Genomic DNA, 22009 nt, shown 5'->3' with positions numbered 1-22009 from the left:
GGATGCCGCTCTGGAAGCAGGATATTTGCAGGATAATGGTGGCGGCCTGCAGAGCTGCACTACAGTGCTGCCATTTTGCCGTGCGCCCTCTAGCGCCCCTTCTCCATTTAACTTAAGGCACCTGGTTGCCATCTAGTTGTTGACCTTCTCTAGACATAGGTTGAGTTTTTCATATTAGGAGTCTGTCAGGTGACAAAGAGACAATCTGGGTATTGTCCTCGTAAGACACCATGGTAAAGCCTAAGGAACTGATGATGTCAGATAAAGAGCGGACATAAGGATTAAAAAATGTAGGGTTGAAGCAGGAGCCCTGCGGCACTTCGCATTTTAGCTGATGATTTGCAGATGATTAGGAAAGATGAAAGCCATTTTAAAGCACTATGTGTAATGCCTGCTTCGTCCAGTCTACACAGTTAGATGGAGTGGGATACTCTGTTGAATGCTGCGCTTAAGTCGTCCTGATCTAGGGCCTTTTTAATGTCCTCTGTGGCCATCAAGAGCACTGTTTCTGTGCTGCAGCCTGGCATGAACCAGTTTACATGGGGTGCAGTATGTTGTTAGATTCCAGAAATTCAGAGAGATTGCAATTTATTGACTTTTCTAAGATTCTACTGACTCCTCAGAGTAACAAAATGGGTCTGTAGTTTTCAGTTAGATCAGGGTCGAGCAAAGGTTTCTTAAGTAGGGGGTGAATGATGGCATGTTTGCACATGTCTGGGACAATGCAGTTATCCAGGGATGAGTTGTTTATGTCTGTCAGAACTGATAGAAGGGCATCCCTCCCATTTAGGAGGATATCTAAGGAAGTGGGATCCAGCGGGCAGCTGGATTTGACTGTACTAGCTAAAGCTAACATTTCATTTTTGCTTGGTTGCAGAAAGGTGGAAAGCTCAACATTGGTTTTATTTGCTATGGAATTGTCATTAGTCCTGTTATTATGGTCTGGTGGACCTTAGAGTATTGTAGATGAGCCTAACCTTTCCAAGAAAGTAGCTAGCCAGTTGCTCACAATAGTCTTCGGAGGGGGAAGGATCTGCTCCTGAGATACTGGGTTTTTAAAAGTTGACAATCAAGTAATTTTCCTTAGAAGGATTTGAGGACTTACTGATCCTGTCCACAAATTCATCAAGCCTGACTCTAAAGATGGCATGTTGATATTTTTCAGGGCTTTTTTGCTGGCTTGCTTACATATGTCGTCGTAGTTGCACCTCCACTTCCTTTCGCTTCTTGTGCAGCTTTTTTTTAGTTGTCTTAGCTCTGCTGAGAACACTTGGCATTATCCCTAGACCTGGATATCCTGTTGGTTTTTAAAGGGGATTGGCACATCTAAAGTAGTGCTGACCAGTTCCTTGAAAGCTAGCTAGATTGTGGAGACGTCTCCACCTAGTTCTGGAATGGAGTTGTGCAAAGCCAATTCCAAACAAATTATGTCAGGTTTGGACCATTGCCTGATAATCCTTGATTGCAATATCTTGGATTTATACTTTCCTATTATTGGCATGGAAGACGGAATCAGAGAGTGATCTGACCAACTAACTGGTATGGGGACGTTTACAGTCAAGTTAGAAATGTTGGTAAAAATTAGATCTAATATGTGGCCCTTGTTATGTGTGGGGGATGTAACGAGTTGAGAGATCTGAATGGTTGATAGGTCCTGTAGGAAATTTGCAGCCTGAATACGTTTTATAATCGAGGTGAATATTTAGATCACCCAGTAGCGTAAAGAGCAATCTCGAAAAAGTGTACGTGTGGGAAAGTTTAATCAAGACTGAAAGACTTTTGCAGTCTAAGATTGTGACTGGGTGAACTTGCACTCAAGATTGCTTTTAAAAACAATGGCTCCCCGGCCACCCCCCAATCTTATCAGCCCGAACACTTCTTGCAGTAGAGTAGCTGGGCGAAAGTGCTACAGCTGTATGTGGCCAGCTGTTGTCTTTAAGCCATGTTTTAGTCAGGAAAAGGGTTTCTGAGTGAGTGTCATCTGAAAAGATTAACAATTCAGATTTATGATTTGGGAGGTATCTGCAATTGATTAGGGACCTGTACGAAGACGTCCTGGCTGACTATTAACAGTCTGAGCCTGATTTCTACAGATGATGGATGCCATCTATCGCCTTTCATTCAGAAGATCTAAAAGTATGTTTGCAATTTGGACACTTACTAAATATGTTTGCAGGATCCAGGGAGTGGCGACAGGCTTCTGTGGTCAGGGAGTTGAGGCATTTCATAGCCTACGAGGAGTGTTTGATTCTGTCTGAGACAAAAAGATCAGAAGTCGTGACCCCTGTCCCCAACTGGAAATGTACGGGCACAGACAGATTGGCACGCCCGCGGTGCGCATCTGTGCACCAGCCCTCATTAAATACTGAGGCTGGGGCGAAAAAGAAACTACACTGCCAACCCAAAATGGCATCCGTTCATGTACTTCCAGGAGTTTAAAATGGCACTGAACACGACCATGGGGACAACTGTCCCCGAAGAATGCTCCCATGCACAAATAGTAATACAAATGTTAAAAATCGCCCCGAGCAGCGTGGAATAAAGTGCTTTCCTCACTCTATACTCCAGTTTTTAAAAAGTGCAAATATCGCAGTAGCAGCTAAAAATATGTGCAAAGCAAAAGCGTTGACCGTGAAAGTTATTACAGAGCCACTGGAAACTTGTGTCAAAGAGACCGAAGCCATGTGACTGGATTAACTAAATCATACATCAAGAAAAGGCTCATTTTGAAGCAATAGTACTTCACTTTTTTAGCATTTTAATACGTTGGCACTGGGTGGGAAAAATTTTCACCCCATTAATATCAGTTTAACAACTAAATGCGTCAATCTGACTGAAAGGCGGCCTACCTCTGCTTGCCAAAAGGCCTGCCACTGCTCTGCAACACGTGGTAACTTGTGATCCATTTAAGATAAACATGTTTGCTAAAATCTGAAAATTATATAGAAGATGATGGATTATGTGGCCACTGTGGCAAATGCATAATATGTGGAAAACCCACTGTCCACAGAATTGTATCATTCCAGTGGCCCTGGTCTTAGCACCCAAGCCATCTTAAAATATGGCTTCTTTGTCAATCAATCAGGTTGTACTTGTATAGAGCGGTTTATCACCCAAGAGGATATCCAGGAGCTGTGCTGCAGGTATCCATCAAAGAGCCAGGTCTTGAGTCCCTTCCTGAAGTGGGTCAGCAGAGGTGAGTTGCGGAGGTGGAGGGGTAGAGTGTTCCGTGATTTGGCGGGTAAGTTGGAGAAGAAGCGTCCTCCGGAGCGGCAGTGTGGTATCTGTCTGAGGGCGAGGTGTTCGGAGTGGAGATTCCTGGGGGGGTCAGTGGAAATGCAGGCGGTGGTTCATGTAGGTGGGTCCTTGGTTTTGTAGGCGTGGGTCAGAAGCTTGAGTTGGCATCTCTTCTGGACAGGGGGCTAGTGGAGGTCCTTCAGGTGCCTGGTGATGTGCGACCTCTTGGGTAGGTTTAGGATCCGTCTGGTACTGCGTTCTGGATCGTCTAGAGTCTTTTCATGAGTTTGGTGGTGGTGCCTGCATAAAGTGCATTGCCGTAGTCCAGTTGTTTGGTGATGAGGACCTGCGACACTTTTTCCTGGTACTGATTGGTAGCCACTTGAAGAATTTTCAGAGCATGCGGAGATTAAGGAAGCAGGCTGAAGAGACTGTCCAAGATGATGCCTAAGTTGCAGGCGTGGTCTATCGGGGTTGTGGCGAATCAGAGTTCCGATGGCCACCAGAAATCAGTCCAGAGAGCGATTTTTCTGCCGAACATCAGAGCTTTGGTTTTGTCCGTGTTGAGTTTCAGGCAGTTGTCCTTCATCCAGGATGAGACGTTCTTCGTACAGTTGTGGAAGTTGGTCTTCGTCCACCGAGAACGAGCTGGGCATCGTCGGCGTAGGAGATCATGTGCTTGGGTTGTGGGGTGAAGGGAGGGAAGCGGACGCTCTGGGTGTGCGCCATGAGAAAGGATGCCATCCATCTGAGTGCATTGTCTGTGATTCCAATCTGGAATAGTCGACCTCTGAGTGTGTTGTGGGAGATGGTGTCAAGGTCTTCAGAGAGGTCAAGCAGGATCAGGGCGACTGATTCTTCTCTGTGGAAGACAAGTTGCAACAAATTAATTAAGTGTGCACAGTTTGCTACGCGTGAAGACCTGTTGTGTTAAGTGCCTGCCACATGACCTAATCACTGAGCACATGTTGCAGTTCCAATAAAGCAAAGCAGACCCAGGTTTCTATACTTCAAGTTCAGCAAATTGAGTCCTATGAAATTAACACTACCATAAGTTAATTACACCGTTTAGGAATGCCACCAGGGCGGAAAGAAGGGCTATATATAAATACATTTAAAAAAAGTTATTGTTTCATTTTTCTAGGGGCGCAGAGTTTTTTAAAATAATGCACATGTTTCAGCAGACCATAAGTGGACTATCCATTAGTTCACCCCTCCTAACTCTACCCTGTATGATTTCGTCCTATCTCGCTCTGCCCCTGCCCTCCCAATTTGTGGGTTCCTGGAATGGCTATTACTACATTTTGCAGCACTGACCAGGCCCTCATTAAAATGCTTAGTTGGTCAGAAAATACCCCCGGTGTTAGGCTGCCTGTACAAGAGCCTGTGACAGATGGGGATGAGTGAAAAAGGGATAAGCTCTGTAATTTGAAATACAGTAGTGAGACTCATACTGTGACCTCATCCCATTCAGCGTTTGTAATCTCAGCTCAAGCACACATTTGCCAGGTTGCTTACCTGAGGACTCAAAGGAACTTTTAAGCACTTAAGTGTTGTGTCTGGCTCCTGAGTGTATGACAAATCCCCAGTCTGAAGCATTTAACAGTAGGCGGTTGTGATTCAGGTTTCCTTAAAAAGAGGTCAAATAACCGGGATTAGCTCAGTGTGTTAAGTACTCGCTGCTGACTCGGGCAGTGATTTACAGGTCATAAGTTCAAATCTCAGCAAGTGAGTCTAAGCTTTCCATAATTCTGAGGCTGGTATTTTTTTTAATCCATAACAGTAACACCTGTTATTTACAGTGGTTACAAAAAGTATAAGTACATTTTAAAGCTCTATTAAAAATGTGCAGTTTTGTAGGATGCTTTTACGCCCTAAACATTTTCAAATGGCCCTTTTCCAGTGATGGATAGGCAAACTGGCCATTATCGTTATCATCCTAATGCCAAATTCAACATGTTGGAGGAAAGATTTTATGTATTGTGTAGCCCCGCCCCCGCAGCCCCTACCCCCTCCCCCATCCCCCAAAGCCCCACCTTTGTGGTGTATGCAGGCCATGCCACCTTTCTCCCAATTAGTAACATACAAGATTATACGCAAGTGCTGACACTCACACTTCTCACCCTACATGTAAGCACATGTCGTGCCTCACATGTGCTTAGGGCAGAACATTTTCACAGAAAGCAACTTGATGTGCGACAGTGAGTCGTGTGCTTTAGAAAGTGTGTCTGTGTGTGTGTTAGTTACCAAAGTCGCAATAAAATCAAAACACCACCCAATAACAATCCCAAACTGAATTAGAAAAATAGAGACATTTTGAATTGCACCAAAACAACAAAAGTTCTGTAAGGAGAACTGAAGATATGCATTTTCAATTGTTTAAAGAAAAATAGTGCCACTAAGCACTATAATAGACCATGGAAGCGGTAGACCAGGAGCTAGAAATGATTTCATACTAACTACGATGGAGCACGGGTCGGATACCCCAAGCGGAGCTTAAAATCCTCCAGCAGTTTAAGCCTAAAACTGTATCTGATGAAGTTGCACTGAAATCAGACACCTCTGCTGTGAGGCCTCCCTGACACCTCCATGGGTCTTGGAAGTCCAGAAATTCTTTTAGTCCCAACTTGTTAGGGTTTCTGGAGAAGCTCCTCTGCGTCACTTCTGAGGCTCCTGGGCACCCAGGGATAGCATTTAGTGGCCAAGTCGAACTCCATAGTCTACCAGCTAGGTCCAGTCCAGGTCCAGGTGGTACTCGTCAACTAGTCACTTCAGGGTAAAGACCTCTTACAGCTTGGTATGTCCCTGCAGCCTCATAGTAAGTCAGTCAAATGAGCCTTCTTTGTCCTGGGTCCAAGTGGGAAGCAGGTCTAGTATTTCAAGGCTCCTTTCAGGTCACATGCAGCAGGTCCATTTCTCTTTTGATCTTTTGCAGGTTGAGAAAGTGTTTTGAGAAGGGTGCCTTTGGGTGCCACATTTATGGCTGACACTAGCTAGTAGGTGGGGGTGAACCCTGGCTCCTCCCTAGCCTGTGGGGTAAAAGGTCAGGGGGAAACCTGCCCACTGTTTTTGCAGCTCCTGTTTTTCCAACTACAAATAATCCCACAGTGCCTCTCACTTCTGAAATGCTCTTGAATTCCACCAGAGGTGTGGTTAGGGAAATAAGCAGTCCTCCTCCCCTGTGTCCACTCCAGATTGGTTCTAGGGTAGCTACAATTTCACTGGGTTTGGAGTCCGCATGGCTGGTTTCAGCCGTGAGGACAACGGCTTTTCTTTTTTCAGGATAATTTTTACACTAATTTAATCATGGGCAGGCCTCACCTCTGTGTCTTTTAAGTTAACGGAGTTCCTGGGTCCATCACTACTTTTCATCTTGGACTGATGGAGATCAAATGGCACACACCAAGACCATCCTTCCACCAGGCCTAAGCCATTGTTCTGCACTGGGGGCCGTTTTTATGCCTCATTATGGTCAAGCGCTGGCTGGGCAGCTGCTAGCAAGTGATTTATTAAACATCCAACTTCACCGATAAATTGGACTCAAAAAATGTGAAAAATAGTCGCTGACAGACTATTTAAGCAGTTTCCTATCAAAAGTTACAGATTAAAGTTTATAATCTGTACCAGCATCAGCCCTGCCAGTGAAAGTAGTGTTTGGGGCCTAGTTACTAGAGAAACTTGGCAACTTCAATGTAATAAATTTCAACTTCTAAATATCCGGCAGCATACCTAGGGGAGAATTATTAATATTTAAAAGCGTGGTTTGTCACTTGAGGTATGACCGCATTTTAAGCTGCTGCTGTCAAGCTACACATGGTAGTCCTGAAGCCATGTTTTACAGGCTAGCCTTGTGGATGGCACCATAGGTGCCGCTGTCCATATGTGATATTTGACTTCTGGGTGTATTTATTACATCATATACTAGGGACTTATGGGCAAGTTAAATATGTCAATCATGGGTAAGCTAATTTAACCATTTTTAAAGGTGGAGTACATTTTTCACACACACACAATTTTATCAATGCCATTTTTTGTGACTATCACTTGTGATGACAAATGTGTGCATCCTTTTTGGCAATGAGCTGTTTGTAATGCAATAACTAAAGAGGAACATTAAGGGCATGCTAACACGATTGTGCCGCAAGAAAGCAAGTGCGGGGGCGGCGGGGTTAGTCTTGTGCTTCCATTTTCCTGGGAAATGCAAATCAATTCACTGGAACGCTTAGGATATAGCAAGCAACAAAACGTAGTCCTGGGTTTTTGGAAATCCCTACCACTGGCTTATAGAAACCTAGGTCTGTATTCTCTGTTCTTCTAGTGTATATGCAAGCAAAGACCCAAGAGGACTCAAATTTAGGTCTATGAATGTTTTTTGTTTTGTGCAGACCTTGCCTCAAAGTGACATAGTGTGGAATCACAACAGTAATGGTTATTGAAGTCAAAGAAATCTTTATTCGGCCAATATAGACCATAAAAGCACATGAAACACACAATAAATAAACAGTGCATGCTTGTTAAAAACAGACCAATATTTCATACTCATTTTCCTTTTAAGATATCTGAACCATCTAAATCCTTTAGGTAAAAGGGCTAAGGCAGGCAATAAAAAAAATATTACTCAAAGTTCTAAGTCTAAGCTTTAGACGGACCTATGAAGTGCAAATTGTACTGTACATAAGTATGTATAGAGCTGCTAATATAGTGCAATAACATCTCTTAAAGCATCCCAATGCTAAAAACATATCTATTTCATCATAGGACAGGAACAAAAGGAGCTTGTTTATTCCTTAGACAGTTTTTAGGTCTCGCTGAGCCCCAGCGCTTGCGCTGGCTCGGAGAGACATTTTGTATTTGGGATATTTAAAGTGCTGCCTGTGGCCTAAAGCTTGAGTGCACGCGAGCGTGCCCGCGCGCAGCCGCCAATCACTGCTGCGCGCGCACCACTTGCGTGCTTGCCACACGGCGCGTCCCGTCCTAGCGATCGCGATCACTTTCGCTTTGATCGCTATCACTTTTGCTTTCACGGCCGCGCGGCAATGCTTGTTTGTTGTTGCTTTTGCTCGTGCCTTCGCAGTGCATGAAGCTGGTCTGCTGACTTCTGCTTGGACTGTCTCACGTTCGATGCCTACGTCGTCTGTCTGTGAGCTGTGCCTCCGCCTGGGGTGAGTCTGACCTGCGGCGGTTAGGGGATAAACCCTTACACATATGTTTAACATGCCCTTCTCTGCGGGGTGTGGGTGACTTACGAGTGCACCCACCACTTCTGCTATTGGACGCTTGCCATATAACAGCTGTCTGTGCCATTGAAGAGTCAGGCCAGTGAGAGCCTTGGGGACGTTTACACCACCTTTTTGAAATCATGAATTTTCATTGTAAACATGCTTTCACGGCCGCGCGGCCGTTACTTTCACAGCCGCGCGGCCAATGCTTGTTTGTTGTTGCTTTCGCTCGTGCCTTCGCAGTGCATGAAGCCGTTCTGCTAACTTCCGCTTGGACTGTCTCACGTTCGATGCCTACGTCGTCTGTCTGTGAGCTGTGCCTCCGCCTGGGGGAGCTACAAAAGGGGTGAGTCTGACCTGCGGCGGTGAGGGGATAAACCCTTACACATATGTTTAACATGCCCTTCTCTGCGGGGTGTGGGTGACTTACGAGTGCACCCCCCACTTCTGCTATTGGACGCTTGCCATATAACAGCTTTCTGTGCCATTGAAGAGTCAGGCCAGTGAGAGCCTTGGGGACGTTTACACCACCTTTTTGGAATCGTGAATTTTCATTGTAAACACGATACGTCTGGGCTATAGAGCAATCTGGTCGTGCCCGAAGTGCTGGCATTACATGTAAGTGCATGGACTCGTTTTTGGCTGTTTGTAGGCCACTTTTTTAATGGGTTGTGTTTCCGGCTTTTACTGTTGATTTCTATTATATTACTACAAACTTTGCCGGCGACGGGCAAAAATCGATGCTGTCTCCCATCCCTCTCCAAACACCTATACACCTTTAAAACTGACCTGCTTTGCATACGTGAGCCACTTTTCAGCTATGTGATTCGCTTATGGGGGCCACTTTGGTACACGACCCTATTTTCTATTCCAGTACGACCCTTATTGTCAACTTGCTGTCGTGATCTGTTCTGCTAAGATAATTATTACAGACATTGTTTTATACGGTGGTTTCGTGCCAAACCTCTCCATTCTCTAGGTTTGTAAATAAAAGGTATTCGTTTTGGTGGTGCTAGTGTGTCAGCAATGTTTTGAGTGTCATGGAAAACACTATATGAAGCGAGTCTCTAAATAGAGGGTTGTCGAAAAATCAATACAATCAATAGTTTACAAGAAGCATGGTGTATGGAATCGAGTATATTGTTTACAACATTGAAAGAAAGACCTGGTGCATCAGGGTAGGATTGGTAATGCCGGCAGTGGGCTGGTATCTGAGATGAAGCAGCATCATTCTGTTGTACAGCGCTCTGACACCTTCGGGTAAAGTCCGCGCTTTATAAAAATGCATTAAAAAAATAAATACAATAAAAGCCGATTTGGACAGTGTCTGCTCTGTTTAGATGCCGCCAGCGACCTTTCCGGAGGAAGATGGGCCCCTATTGCCTCCCTTTTACCAAGGGGTGGAGGCGTCCTTTTTTCATGCAGATTGGACAGGGGATGGGGGGAGCGAGCAGGAGTGGCTTAATTTATATTCTTGTGTTGTTTACCAGTGTGAACTTATACGTGCACAGAGTCCTGGCAGTATTTGCAGACACCAGATCACTATTTCGCCACTACATAACCAACACGAATCCCTCAACACACTATGTAGTGGTCTCATAGTTATGACGTTCCACAAAACTCGCTCTCTTGCCTATAAACTTGCTCTCTCTACCACGAGGGCCGATGTTTGGTCATTAATTTAAAATTACTGATTTTCAGACTTAAAACAAGTTTCTTGATTACTATGAAATTAAGTTAACAGCTTTAAACGTGAACTACAACTACAGACACAATGCTATACTACACAGACCTAGAACTACAATTACCACTGACACAGCATTCCACCTGACAAGCAGAAGGGTGCAACTGTATGTGTATGTACATCCTAACCTATCACACCACAACAGAGCACCATTAGAAAAAAACATCCAAGACAGGCCCATTGACTGACAATTTTTGTTAGAACATTTTTTTTTTTTTTACATTTCAGACAAATTAGTGTTAGAGATGTTATGAATAATCGTAATTGAAAATGTTTAAGTTCTGAAAATTAGATTGTGAAAAACTCTGAATATGATATTGGGAATGAAACATAAAAAGGTGTATGAAAGGAGTTTGTCGTGCTGAGTGCTTTAGTCACTCCCATGGATGTGACCGTCCAATGTTTTGCCCCAAGGACATATTGTTTGATTTTAAGGATAAGTTTTCACGTTTACTGTTTTATGTTTCATGTTTTTCTAGCGGGCAAGTAGGCCCAACCGTTGTCATGCTAACCCTTTGGCTGCCAGCTTACAGAATTGGTCTTTGAAAGAGGATTGTCTGCAACCGAAGCAAGATATCATGTATAAGTTGCTCAGAGTTGTAGATACAGTTAATGCAAAGTCTTTACTATTAGGGCAAGTGTTGTACGTATATGCAATGAGCTGTGAGCTGAGCTTGCTTTGCTAGCAGTGATGCCAGTATTAAAACATGTACACATCTTTGCAAAATTTAACTATTTGAGGCTACGTATGCTCCAGATTATATGCAAATACATGGAGAAGTCTTAAAGCAAAAGTGCTAGCTTTCAAAATTTAATGCACACAAAAAATGTGCAACTTGATAAAAAAAAGTTTTGCTAAACTTGTACAACTCTGGATTCAATTTCTCTGAGGATTTACTTTGTAAAACGTGTTTGCATACCAATACTTTTTACTTAAAATAAATAAAGGAAACTCATTGTAGAAACCATTATCGTCGATATTATGGGCAACTTGAAAATAAATTAGGGGCCCGATGCTTGATGAAAATTACAAACATACACTGCAGATATACATTGTGGCACTGGTGCCGATTTCGGGCATCTGTGAATTTACATTTTGCCTGAAAACTGTACTCCTAGCAACTTTTGGTGACCTCCATTTTCAACTGAGGAAATATAAACACGTATGTTTTCTCTACCAGGACCATAAATAGCAATTTATAAATGATGTATAAATAAAAAGGGTCTGTAAATCCGGGCTACAATCTCAAAAGAAACGCAGAGGTAGAGTCTATGCATTAGTTATAACGGCTCCTTAAAAATAAACATTTTCATAAAGTTCGCCTTAAATCCACATCAGCGTGTAACCAAAACGTGAAAAATCATGCTCCCGTTTCATTTATTACTGTTTCGTTTGTTTAAAATAAACCGGACAAGAATAAGCATTGATGAAATTCACTCTTAAGAAAACGAAAAAAACTAAATTTAAGCAAAAGTCATATTGTAAACCAGCCCACACCTACTGACTAAATTGGCATAGTCATTGAGTTTTAACAGTATGAACACATCGCAGGAAATGTAAAACAAGCATTTGCAATGCAATAGGTCTCGCATTTGCGAGAATTTGAGCTATTAGTATTGTAAATGACAGTGCCTTTTATTTATGTTTAAAAAAAACAAACTTAAATAAAAAGCATTATCATATACAATGCCAATAGCTCAAACTCGTATAAATGCGAGACCTATTGCATTGTAAATGCTTGTTTCCTTTGCCTTAATGCACCTGTTAGGAAACTAGCAACTCCAAAACAGGTCCGGGGCCAAGACAGCATTTGCAAATATATCATGGCTGGCTTCACTTGTGCAAAATTACAGTTCTTTAAAAGTCGAAGGATATATTTTGTCCGTAATGGTTATTGAGGGTACAGTGTTGCAAATGTCTGGGGAATATTTCACTAGGTGGTGCAACCCAAAGTATTGATCTAAATCACCTTCTTTTGCCATTGCCAGAACACAGAGTTCTTAAATGTCAAGTTCACCTCTCACACCTAGCAATGGCAACACATTTTGCCTAATTAATTTTAAGTATTTCATAAAGGTCCCTTTTTACTTTTGGCGAATATGTGGCATAGCCTTAGTAATCTTTCAAATCAATCTTTGTAGTGTCTGATGTTGCATTATATTCATTTTAGTAAATGGAATGTTAAGCTTACCATGCAGCTAAATGTCACTCAGTGATTGGCCCTTGGCTTTACAACACTCATTTGTTTAAATCTAATTTACGGCGATTGCATATATTTTTTTTTTTGCTCCTTAATTCATGTTCAAGTTGTGTGTACATGCCAGGAGTGCTGTACCAATCACACTATTTTGGTCTTTTGCACGGCTGTTAAGATGGATAGTAATAAACATCCTGCAAGACCTTGTTTGTGTATTATATTTTACGTCGTAGGATATCAGTGTGAGAATTGATGTCTGGTGGGCTGAGGATTGAAGTCCTATGTTAGGACCCAAAACGTGTTGTCTTATTGGCAGTTGAATTATGGTCCAGAGAATACGTAAAGTATCAACTGATCCATAGTAAGTGAACGCTGAAATGGACAAGAAGTCCCTTGTAAAGTATGGCTAAGTTGAAAATCTCACTCAGCCATGAGTAGTTAGGGTCTCATTTCTTTTGTCAAAACATCAGTCCTTGACTAGCCTGTATGAAATATAAATGGCACTATTACATTGATACATAACTCCAGTTCAAGTGGGAACTTGTGGTCTGAAAGCAATACAGTTCCTGCTCCAGTTTCCCTCCTCTCAATCCACCAAAACTAGAGAATTGGCAATTCTACTAAATTCAGGGTATATTTGAAATTAGCCGTCTGATTCAGTGGCAAAATACGCCTTTATGTTGGAGATAAGGTCTTGCTTCACTAGCAAATAAATGATTGTAGTCTCGTGTGGCACACAAATGAAGGCTAATTACACATTTTTAGTGAACCATTCTCAAATTGTTGACATTCCAATGGGAAAGATTCGATTTGACAGGCTGGTATGCAGTTTTTGAATTCAAATTAACAGATGCCATCTATCATATTGTCACTTCTAAGAAGCCTCCTTCCTTAAAAGAGTTCATCACCATGCAGTCCCTAGCTGATATAGAGAAGGTATGTTATGTATTTCTTGCATGTTCAGTTACTTTTGGCTGAATTGTCTTCTTAGTACTAATTTCTTAAAAGACAAACGTACCGAGATCATATGGGAGACAAGATCTTGAGGAATCACACTCCAGCGATGATGTCCTGTCAAAGTATCCTTAGACCATGCTCAGTTGTGGTAGACACTCTGAGAGATCCTTCCCTTGGCGGCTGTGTTGTTCTAGTGATCCAGCACCACATTTTTGAGAGCACAGCTGATGTTGTGGTCTTCATAACAATCTGGTATGCTACCAGTGGAGTAGCGAAAGGGAACTGGATAGAATTAACAACAGCTGTAGAGAATGTGGCCCGACTTGGAAAATTAATTTTGAGGCAAGGTTGCAAGAGCTGAAAACAAAACATCAGCTTACTGGAACTCACAAAATGTAAAGACTAAATTTGAATGCGAGCTGGAATAGTTACATATGATTCCACCTGCTAGTTTTTGCAGACTACACTATAGTATGAAAATGTATCTCTTTGGACAACATGTTTGACATTTATTGTAAAGGAGAAACAAGAGTAGATTTACTGTTGTCAATAAGCAAACCAAAAGTTAGCTAGCAGCAGTCTTTCTTTGATAACTTTCCCGAGCTCGTTGACAACTTGGTCAAGGGGTTGAAGACTCCTATAACAGAGCAGCAAGTAAAGCTTTCATTCAGAAATTCTGAAGCTCTCCCAGTAGTAAACTGAAACTCAATATAAAATAAGACTTTACCTATGAAAATATCTCCTGAATTTATTGCATAAACTCTGAATTAACTGTAGAACTGTACCTGACCTATTCGTAATGTCCAGAAATGTTTATGTAGAAACATTTTTGTGGATGGTCTAAAAGACCCAGATTTTGGAAGATTTCTCACTAGCCACTCATTAGAATTCTGACTTGATCTGAACTATTTAATATACCAACAGCCACTGAATTGGGAAGGAAGAAGGAAACCTCAATAGCACTCAAACTATCTTGTGGCTGGCTCCCTCGGACACAGAGTACATTTTGGTGGAAGTGCCTACCGCCTCCATGATCACACTATTATCTTTCTATAAGACAATCAGAAAAGTCAACACATTTAATGCTTGTCTCCAATGACCCGAATCCTCTCCAGCTGGGATTGCCCACTTCCATTTTTTATTAAAGGCTCACAAATCCGATAATTGGCACAATTTACATTTATGTTTTTACATTTGTGGGTCTCCTGCTGGACTTGCCTCCTGTAACAAGTAATTGCACTGGTCTGAAATAGGCTGCTTAGTTACAGTTGGATCTCTTAAAGTCAAACATTTAGGCACATCACTAATGAAAATACATGATGGTAGAGTACAACTAATGGTTGTGTGTTTCACCAGAGTGTTTTTGTGGTTGCCCTTTGGTCCGTCTGTGCAGTTGAAAGAATGGCATCCATTGTAAAGGGCATGATGGCAAAAGTTTGTAAAACCTCTTGCCAATGTTGGTATTTATATACCGCAAACCTAGCTGCAGAGCAATAGGGTGAACACGTTATTTGAATGACTGAGGGCTTACAAGATAACTTAAGACGATAGGCATCCAGTAGAGATTTATATATTTTTTAAATTTGCAATTGCATTTTTTTATTTGCATCATATTTCACATAGTGATTGTCATTGATTTTTGGTGCAGAAACATTGAGTGATTTGCCCAGAATCTCATGATTATCATCCAACAGTAGAGCTGCAACAAGAACACAGGTCTCCAGGTTTACAACTTATCCACGAGACCTCATCTCTTCCTACGTTTCCTCCACTTGTGATCTCCATTCTTGGAAATTGGGAAGGTGTTGCAGAAGATACGATTTGTTTTGATTATGTGGATCGTTGAACTGTGCATTTGAGCGATAAAGTAGTTTGTCATTGTCTAACCTGGTTTATCAACTGAAAACAAACAATATTTTGAATTTGCTCACCTGTGTGCTGCATACATTCTTTTTGTTTTATATTGGTGTTGTAGTACTTTTGGAGAATTCAAACAAAAGATATTTAAGAAAAGATGGAAGAGAGAATGCATCTTGTCCAAACGCTATAAATATTAATTGAATTTGGAGAGTTTAATTTCTGTCCATACCCCCCTTTTGCCTCCTTATTTGTGTGAAAATATAGAACACAATTTGTGTATTCTTTCTTTACACAATAATTCAGCAAATTCAGATGTAAATGTTACTATAAGCCATCTAAAAAGGTTTTTAGGTCTCGCCTGAGCTATCGCGTAAGCGATGCTCTGCGAGACTTATTGAGAGGGCTCCAAAAAGTGCTACCAGGCCAGCCTAGCGATACAGTGCATGTGCGCGGGCGCGCCGCACTTGACGCGATTACTTTCACTTTGGCGGCCGCTTTGATGTTTGATCGCGATCGTGATCACTTTCAAGGCCGCGTGTTTCAATTAGCGTCCCTGTCACTGTGTCCTGCACTCTCTCCTACCACTTTTCCTCATGCTTTTCACTCCCCATGGCTGTTACTCTGCTTTGTTGTTGCATATTTATACAGCGCGAACTCGACCCGAAGGTATTGTAACGCTTTACAGAGCACCGTATTTACATTACACATTCAGGCATATGCTTTTCACTCCCCATGGCTGTTACTCTGCTTTGTTGTTGCATATTTATATATTCAGGCATATGCTGTTCACTCCCCATGGCTGTTACTCTGCTTTGTTGTTGCATATTTATATAGCGCGAACTCGACCCGAAGGTATTGGAGCGCTTTACATAGCACCGTATTAACATTACACATTCAGGCATATGCTTTTCACTCCCCATGGCTGTTACTCTGCTTTGTTGTTGCATATTTATATAGCGCGAACTCGACCCGAAGGTATTGGAGCGCTTTACATAGCACCGTGCGCACGGCCACGTTGTTCAATTGGCGTCCCTGTCACTGTGTCCTGCACTCTCTCCTACCACTTTCCCTCATGCTTTTCACTCCCCATGGCTGTTACTCTGCTTTGTTGTTGCATATTTATATAGCGCTAACTCGACCCGAAGGTATTGGAGCACTTTACATAGCACCGTATTTACATTACACATTCAGGCACAGGGAGATTAAGTGATTTGCCCAGAATCACAGGATGTGGACGCAACCTCGAGGCTCGAACCCTGGCTTCCTGCATCAGAGGCGGCAGCTCACAGTTACACTTATTTTCTACACTCACTATGCTTGTCCCTCTCCCTTGCACTCTGTCCTGCCACCTTCTTAAAGAGGCTGGAGACCTACATAACGGCTCTGCGCATGCCGCACTTGTGCGCAACTTACAACGTGAAATCATACTCAGCCTTAGGCCTCACGCTTAGGGGGAGCACTGGGACGCGAACACTTCATGAGCTCACTTAAAACATTACCAAGATAACTCCCGCAAAGGCGCCCTTTTTGTAAATTTTATGTATCGCAAAAACAACAATGGGTGTACTGGTGGCCTTCAGTCCTTTCCTTCAATGTCTACAACGCGACTGAAGAGAGGGGGTTAATAAAGTGCTCTTGAGTAACTAAAGATATAAACAGGACGCATCGCAAAAACAACTCGCCTATAAATATAATCTAGGGTTGCTACCTTGCTTGCGCCTTACTCTATGCTGTTCGGACATCATGTTTCTACTACGGGCTTGTTATCCGGTGTGTCTGTTCTATTACTTTATCTGACATGCTAGTCCAGCTGGTTCAACAGAAAAAAACATCACAAGTCCTCGCACTTTCTCCTGCTACCAAATACAGTTCGGCCATTGCTTCCATGCTCACTTCACCCTCCCTATGTATTTCACTCCCCGTGCCTGTCCCTCTGCCTTGCACTCTCTTTGCCACTTATCCTCATTTTATTCTCTTGTGCCCAGTCCCTCGGCTCCACACTCTGCTTTGCCACTTACCCTTATGTTCTTTAATCATTGTACCTACTTGTCTATCCTGCACTCTGTCCTAACAGTTATCCTTATGTTTTTCACTTTTGCCTTTCACCTGCCCCGTACTCTGTCCTAACAGTTATTTTCATATAAGTGCTCGTGAGTAACTACAGTTGTAAACCGAATGCAGAGCAAGGACTACTCTCCTATAAAAATAATCTAGGGTTGCTACCTTGCTTGCGCGTTACTCGATGTTGTTAGGACATCAGGTTTCTGGTACGGGACTTGTTATCCGGTATGTCAGTTAAATTACCATATCTGGCTTGCTAGTCCAGCTGGTTCAATAGAAAGAAAATACAACAACTCCCAGAACATATAACGTTGTCTCAAAAATATTCCCAAAACTTTATACTTATCCCTCTGTCCCGCACTCTCTCCTCCCACTTAAACATATGCATACAGTCTACCTTTCCTTACACCTCGTTGCTTGCTCCCTTTTTTTGCCACATAGTACTTACATTGCATTTTTTCGCTTTTGCTGCCTAAACACGCACCAGTACAATATTCTCTCCCTTTTGCCCTACATTCTAACTTACCACTTATCCTCATATTCTTCAATCATCGTGTCTATCTCTTACTACACACTTTCTGCTGCCACCTCTCCTCATGTTTCTCCACTTGCTCGATCTGTCTCTCTGCTTTGCACTCTCTACTGCCACCTATCCTTATATTGTACTACTGTGCTACTTACACATTTAATGTTTCTTTCATTTTTACTTTTTCCGTTAGCCAATATTTTGCCACTACAGATTTTTTAGAGTGCATACCTTAATGTCCAATAGTTATCATTGCACACGCACACATCTTTAACATAACAGCTCTATTATACCAGCCTGTTTACAAACATTACGACAAAAAGACATCAGATTACCTCTTCGTAATACACTCCCAGCATGCTTTTAAACCCCTACCACATCTAAAAAAAAAAAACCTTCACCATTACATACCGTATTTTCAAACACGTTAATATACCACATCTCTTTACATAACAGTTGCACCCTTCTTACACACATTTAGTCTTCTATTCTCTATCATACCATACCTAAGAAAATAAACCATTTCTATACACACATATTATATGGCTTTGATACAGCTGCTCAAAAAAGCATACATGCTGTAGCTATAATTATTACACTTACCCACTGTGTTACCGCATTAATCTGACAATGCATACAATTACTTCTATTACATATATCTGTACATATAGAAGCCATTTTTTGTAAACTCTTTCTCAAAATATATTTTTTTGTTGACAAGCTAAACAAGCATTTGCAATGCAATAGGTCTCGCATTTACGCGAGTTTGAGCTATTGGCATTGTAAATGACAATGCCTTATATTTATGTTTTGGTTTTTAAAGCATAAAATTAAAGGCATTGTCATTTACAATGCCAATAGCTTAAACTCATGTAAATGCGAGACCTATTGCATTGCAAATGCTTGTTTGTATTGTTCATAAACAGCACTTTATCTATTGCTAGAGACTTTTCCCAACTCTTCCACACCTAATCCCTTTCAAGGGTATAAGTTCCCTCTCCTATCACTGAGGCGTAGCTTCCACCCCCACAATTCACTGGTAGTAACAGGCTTACACCGTTCCCCCTCCATAGTGCTGTGTATCTTTTCCTCCGTTTACTAGTGAAAGGAAAACTCACACAGTCCAGTCTCCTACAGCTCTCGCACCCCCTCCCCCCCCTCGCAGTACAGAATGTCTATTCCAGTTCAGGATCTTCCTTTGTGAAAGATTCCCCCATCCATCCTAAGTGTATGATGTCAAGTCAGCTTTCCACAACATCTCACCCTCTTTCCCCTGGCCTTCAGTCCAGCTGTGTAAAATCTTGCCTGATACCATTTACAAGCAGTGAGTTCACCCAGTGACTCAGCATCAAAGGACAGTTACCCCTAATACCTGTGGTTGCCGTCAGAGAAGGCGGAAGTGTCCCTTATGCACTGAATCTACTGATTACGCAATTTCCTTGGCCTTGATTGGATGTTCAAAGAGGTGTGATGTGGCTCAGAAGACTGGGATGAAACACAGATGGCTTGGAGAACATACATGAGACCAGGCTTTCTGTCCGTTACATGTCCGTATACTCACTGACCCTACATGCGCAAGAGTACCGGTTTGATATGGAACAATATGCAGGGGAGGGAGACGATTTCATTTCTGGATCAGTTATGCTGAGAGATGATCTCCATACATCTAATTTGGTGTACTTTAGTCTTTTAATTGTAACTTATATTTAAATTGAGATGCAAATAAAATGCACCGTTGTATTAATAGGTTGGTATATACTTGTATTTTACATTTCAACTGCCAGTGAGCTTAATTTAATGCAAACATTTTATTTTTGACAGGTTGTCTTGGAGACACACAGTTTTGTTTCCGATTTCGACAGTCATCTGGTAGGAAGGCATCATTGCACTGTCTTTTGGACGAGTTTGAAACCGATTCTCCGTTGTACCTAAAGGTAATGCATGTTTACTTAAGCATTTTTGCACAAAATTCATGCTCCTTGCAGGCTTGTGCTGATGAGCCCCAATGACCAAGAACTTTGCTTTCCACATTTCTATTGACACTGTGCCTTTTGTTGAGTTTTATCCTTTTCAATGAACTGTTGATAAGTTTTTTCTTTACCACTAATATTAAAGGTTAAATAGGCCGACATATGTTTACTATGAATAAGGAAATCTTTGTTGGAGAAAAGATAGTCAAATAGATTGATTGGTGATTGCGATTTGGCAATGAATGTGTGCACTGCTGCACTTGCTGCCACGTTGCATTAGCCCATATAAAGTGTTTTCTAAACAAAATCAATTTTTATTGAATTGTCTTGAAATTTATTTCTGCAAAAAAAATCAGACCTTGAATATGCTGCGAATGCTCACTCAAAAGTGAACCATGCCAGAACTTCCTCCTGCCCCAGAATTCGCGGGTCCATACAATTGCTTCACAGTAAAAAAAAAATATATATCTGGACGATTCGGAGAATATGTCAACACAAAGGGATTGATTGGTTGCTTCTATGTTTTTTCACATTTACAGGAAATGTTTGCCTCTATGAGGAAGCAAGGTTCTCATTATGTTCTGTCTAAAAATGTATAGCTCCCCTATTCGCAGTCGCAAATTGCAATAGATGAGCATCTGTATGTGTAATATACTCCACTGCAAAGTGGTGTCACTTTATTTATCCTCTTTCTATTGAGGGATCACATTGCTGATGAGGTTTCCTGTGCTTATATTTATATTTATTTTGTTCTTTCTGGTCCCTCAGTCCTCCAATACCAATTGCCACACGAGGATAAGTAAGCAGATGTCTAGATAGGGAGAAAGATCACATATATATTTTCTTGTGCAAGTTTTCTGAATATTGTACACACTGTGACTCTTGGCCCACCCTGCTCCATATCGGCATCCGTATTTAAAGTGGGGCATTTATATATATGTCCTTTTCCACACCGTCATACAAAATGTTTCCACTACCACTTCTCTTAAATTCAATTTCATTACAGTCTGCTTTATTTGTAGTGAATGAAATTGGCTGCAAGATAAGAAAGGCACTCCCAGCGCATGATTGTATTCCACCCATTAAAATGTAAAATCATAACCTGTCAATATGTATCTTCAAATGATCTCTTTTCGCACCAAGTCAAAATTGACCATCTCTACCCAGTGGTGTAACAGGCACCTGAAGTCTTTGCTGCACAGGGACACCTCCACCCTTCAGTAAGACCCCCCTTCCATCTAATGCCCTCGATATCTGTGAAATACGGGTGCTGAAGACCAAAAAGACTCTTCTTGATGGTTCAGACCTTAAGATATACACACAAATAGCACCATGGGCAATCCTCCAGACTCTGGGGAGGTTGGATGGACCTTTTCCACCGTGTTGAGAATTAGAGCCACCTATAAAGTAAGGCCATCAAATATCATGGACATTTAGGATTATGTTGAGTCAATGAAGAGTTTGAATTTAGTTTTAAAGGCTTTATTTATCTATATGGTTATAATTTCAAGTATCTTTATCCAAATTAGGAAAATATAGAAATATAAAAGAAGTTAGCAATCAAGACTTGTTCCATAAAGAAACCCAATATGCTAACTAAGGGACCTATTCTAAATGAGAACCCATAAAGAGTTCTGCAGTAAGAGAGCAATTAATAGAAAGGCAAACTCCTCTTAAAGAGTTTTTTCAGGAAACTCAGTTCCCTTAAGCTGCACTAGCAACTTTCAGAGTAATGATCTGTGCAGTAGTGTTGATCCCGAAATTAATAAAAGAAGTCACCTCAAGATCTAAAGGAATTCACTCTCCATGAAGAAGAGTCTCTTGCAAAAGGAGAATATCCAGTAGCAAGACTACTGGACGGGCAGAGGGATAGTAGAGGTGTCGTGATTATTTAGGAACACTTGTTAATATAACCTATCAACACATGTATTAATTCATATTGACTCCTTTCCTCGATGTGCAGTCAGAACTGTTCGTAAGGTGGTGTTGCCAGTCATACGATGCATCTTCCGATTCCCACAGTCAGCAATTTTGTCATCTCAATTGATGCAGTCCTTTGCTACAAATGTTACATAAAGGAAGGCTTCAGTGTGAACTCTCTTACCTAAGCTAGAGACTCATTGTGAGTTTCAGCACAGAAACAAAGGCTAGTCAGCAAATGTGAAAACATATATCGAGTTAATATTGGGCAGTATTCTAAGCCTACTTCACCATTTATTCTTTTCAGTTTCAATAAA

The 22009-nt window shown here is 41.7% G+C and overlaps 1 protein-coding gene across 1 annotated transcript in view; it reads left to right on the top strand.

The window, feature by feature from the left end:
* The window catches only part of DENND6A (DENN domain containing 6A), a 252677-nt gene that overhangs the window by 35996 nt on the left and 194672 nt on the right, over nt 1-22009 (top strand). Inside the window, exon 4 of the mRNA XM_085624672.1 lies at nt 19624-19736. Coding sequence (XP_085480798.1) covers nt 19624-19736 — 113 coding nt within the window. The remainder of the gene's footprint in view (nt 1-19623; nt 19737-22009) is intronic.

The sequence above is a fragment of the Triturus cristatus genome, chromosome 9 (assembly GCF_964204655.1).
Source record: "Triturus cristatus chromosome 9, aTriCri1.1, whole genome shotgun sequence".
Taxonomy (NCBI): Eukaryota; Metazoa; Chordata; class Amphibia; order Caudata; family Salamandridae; genus Triturus; species Triturus cristatus.
This window is presented reverse-complemented; position numbering and strand designations above follow the sequence as displayed.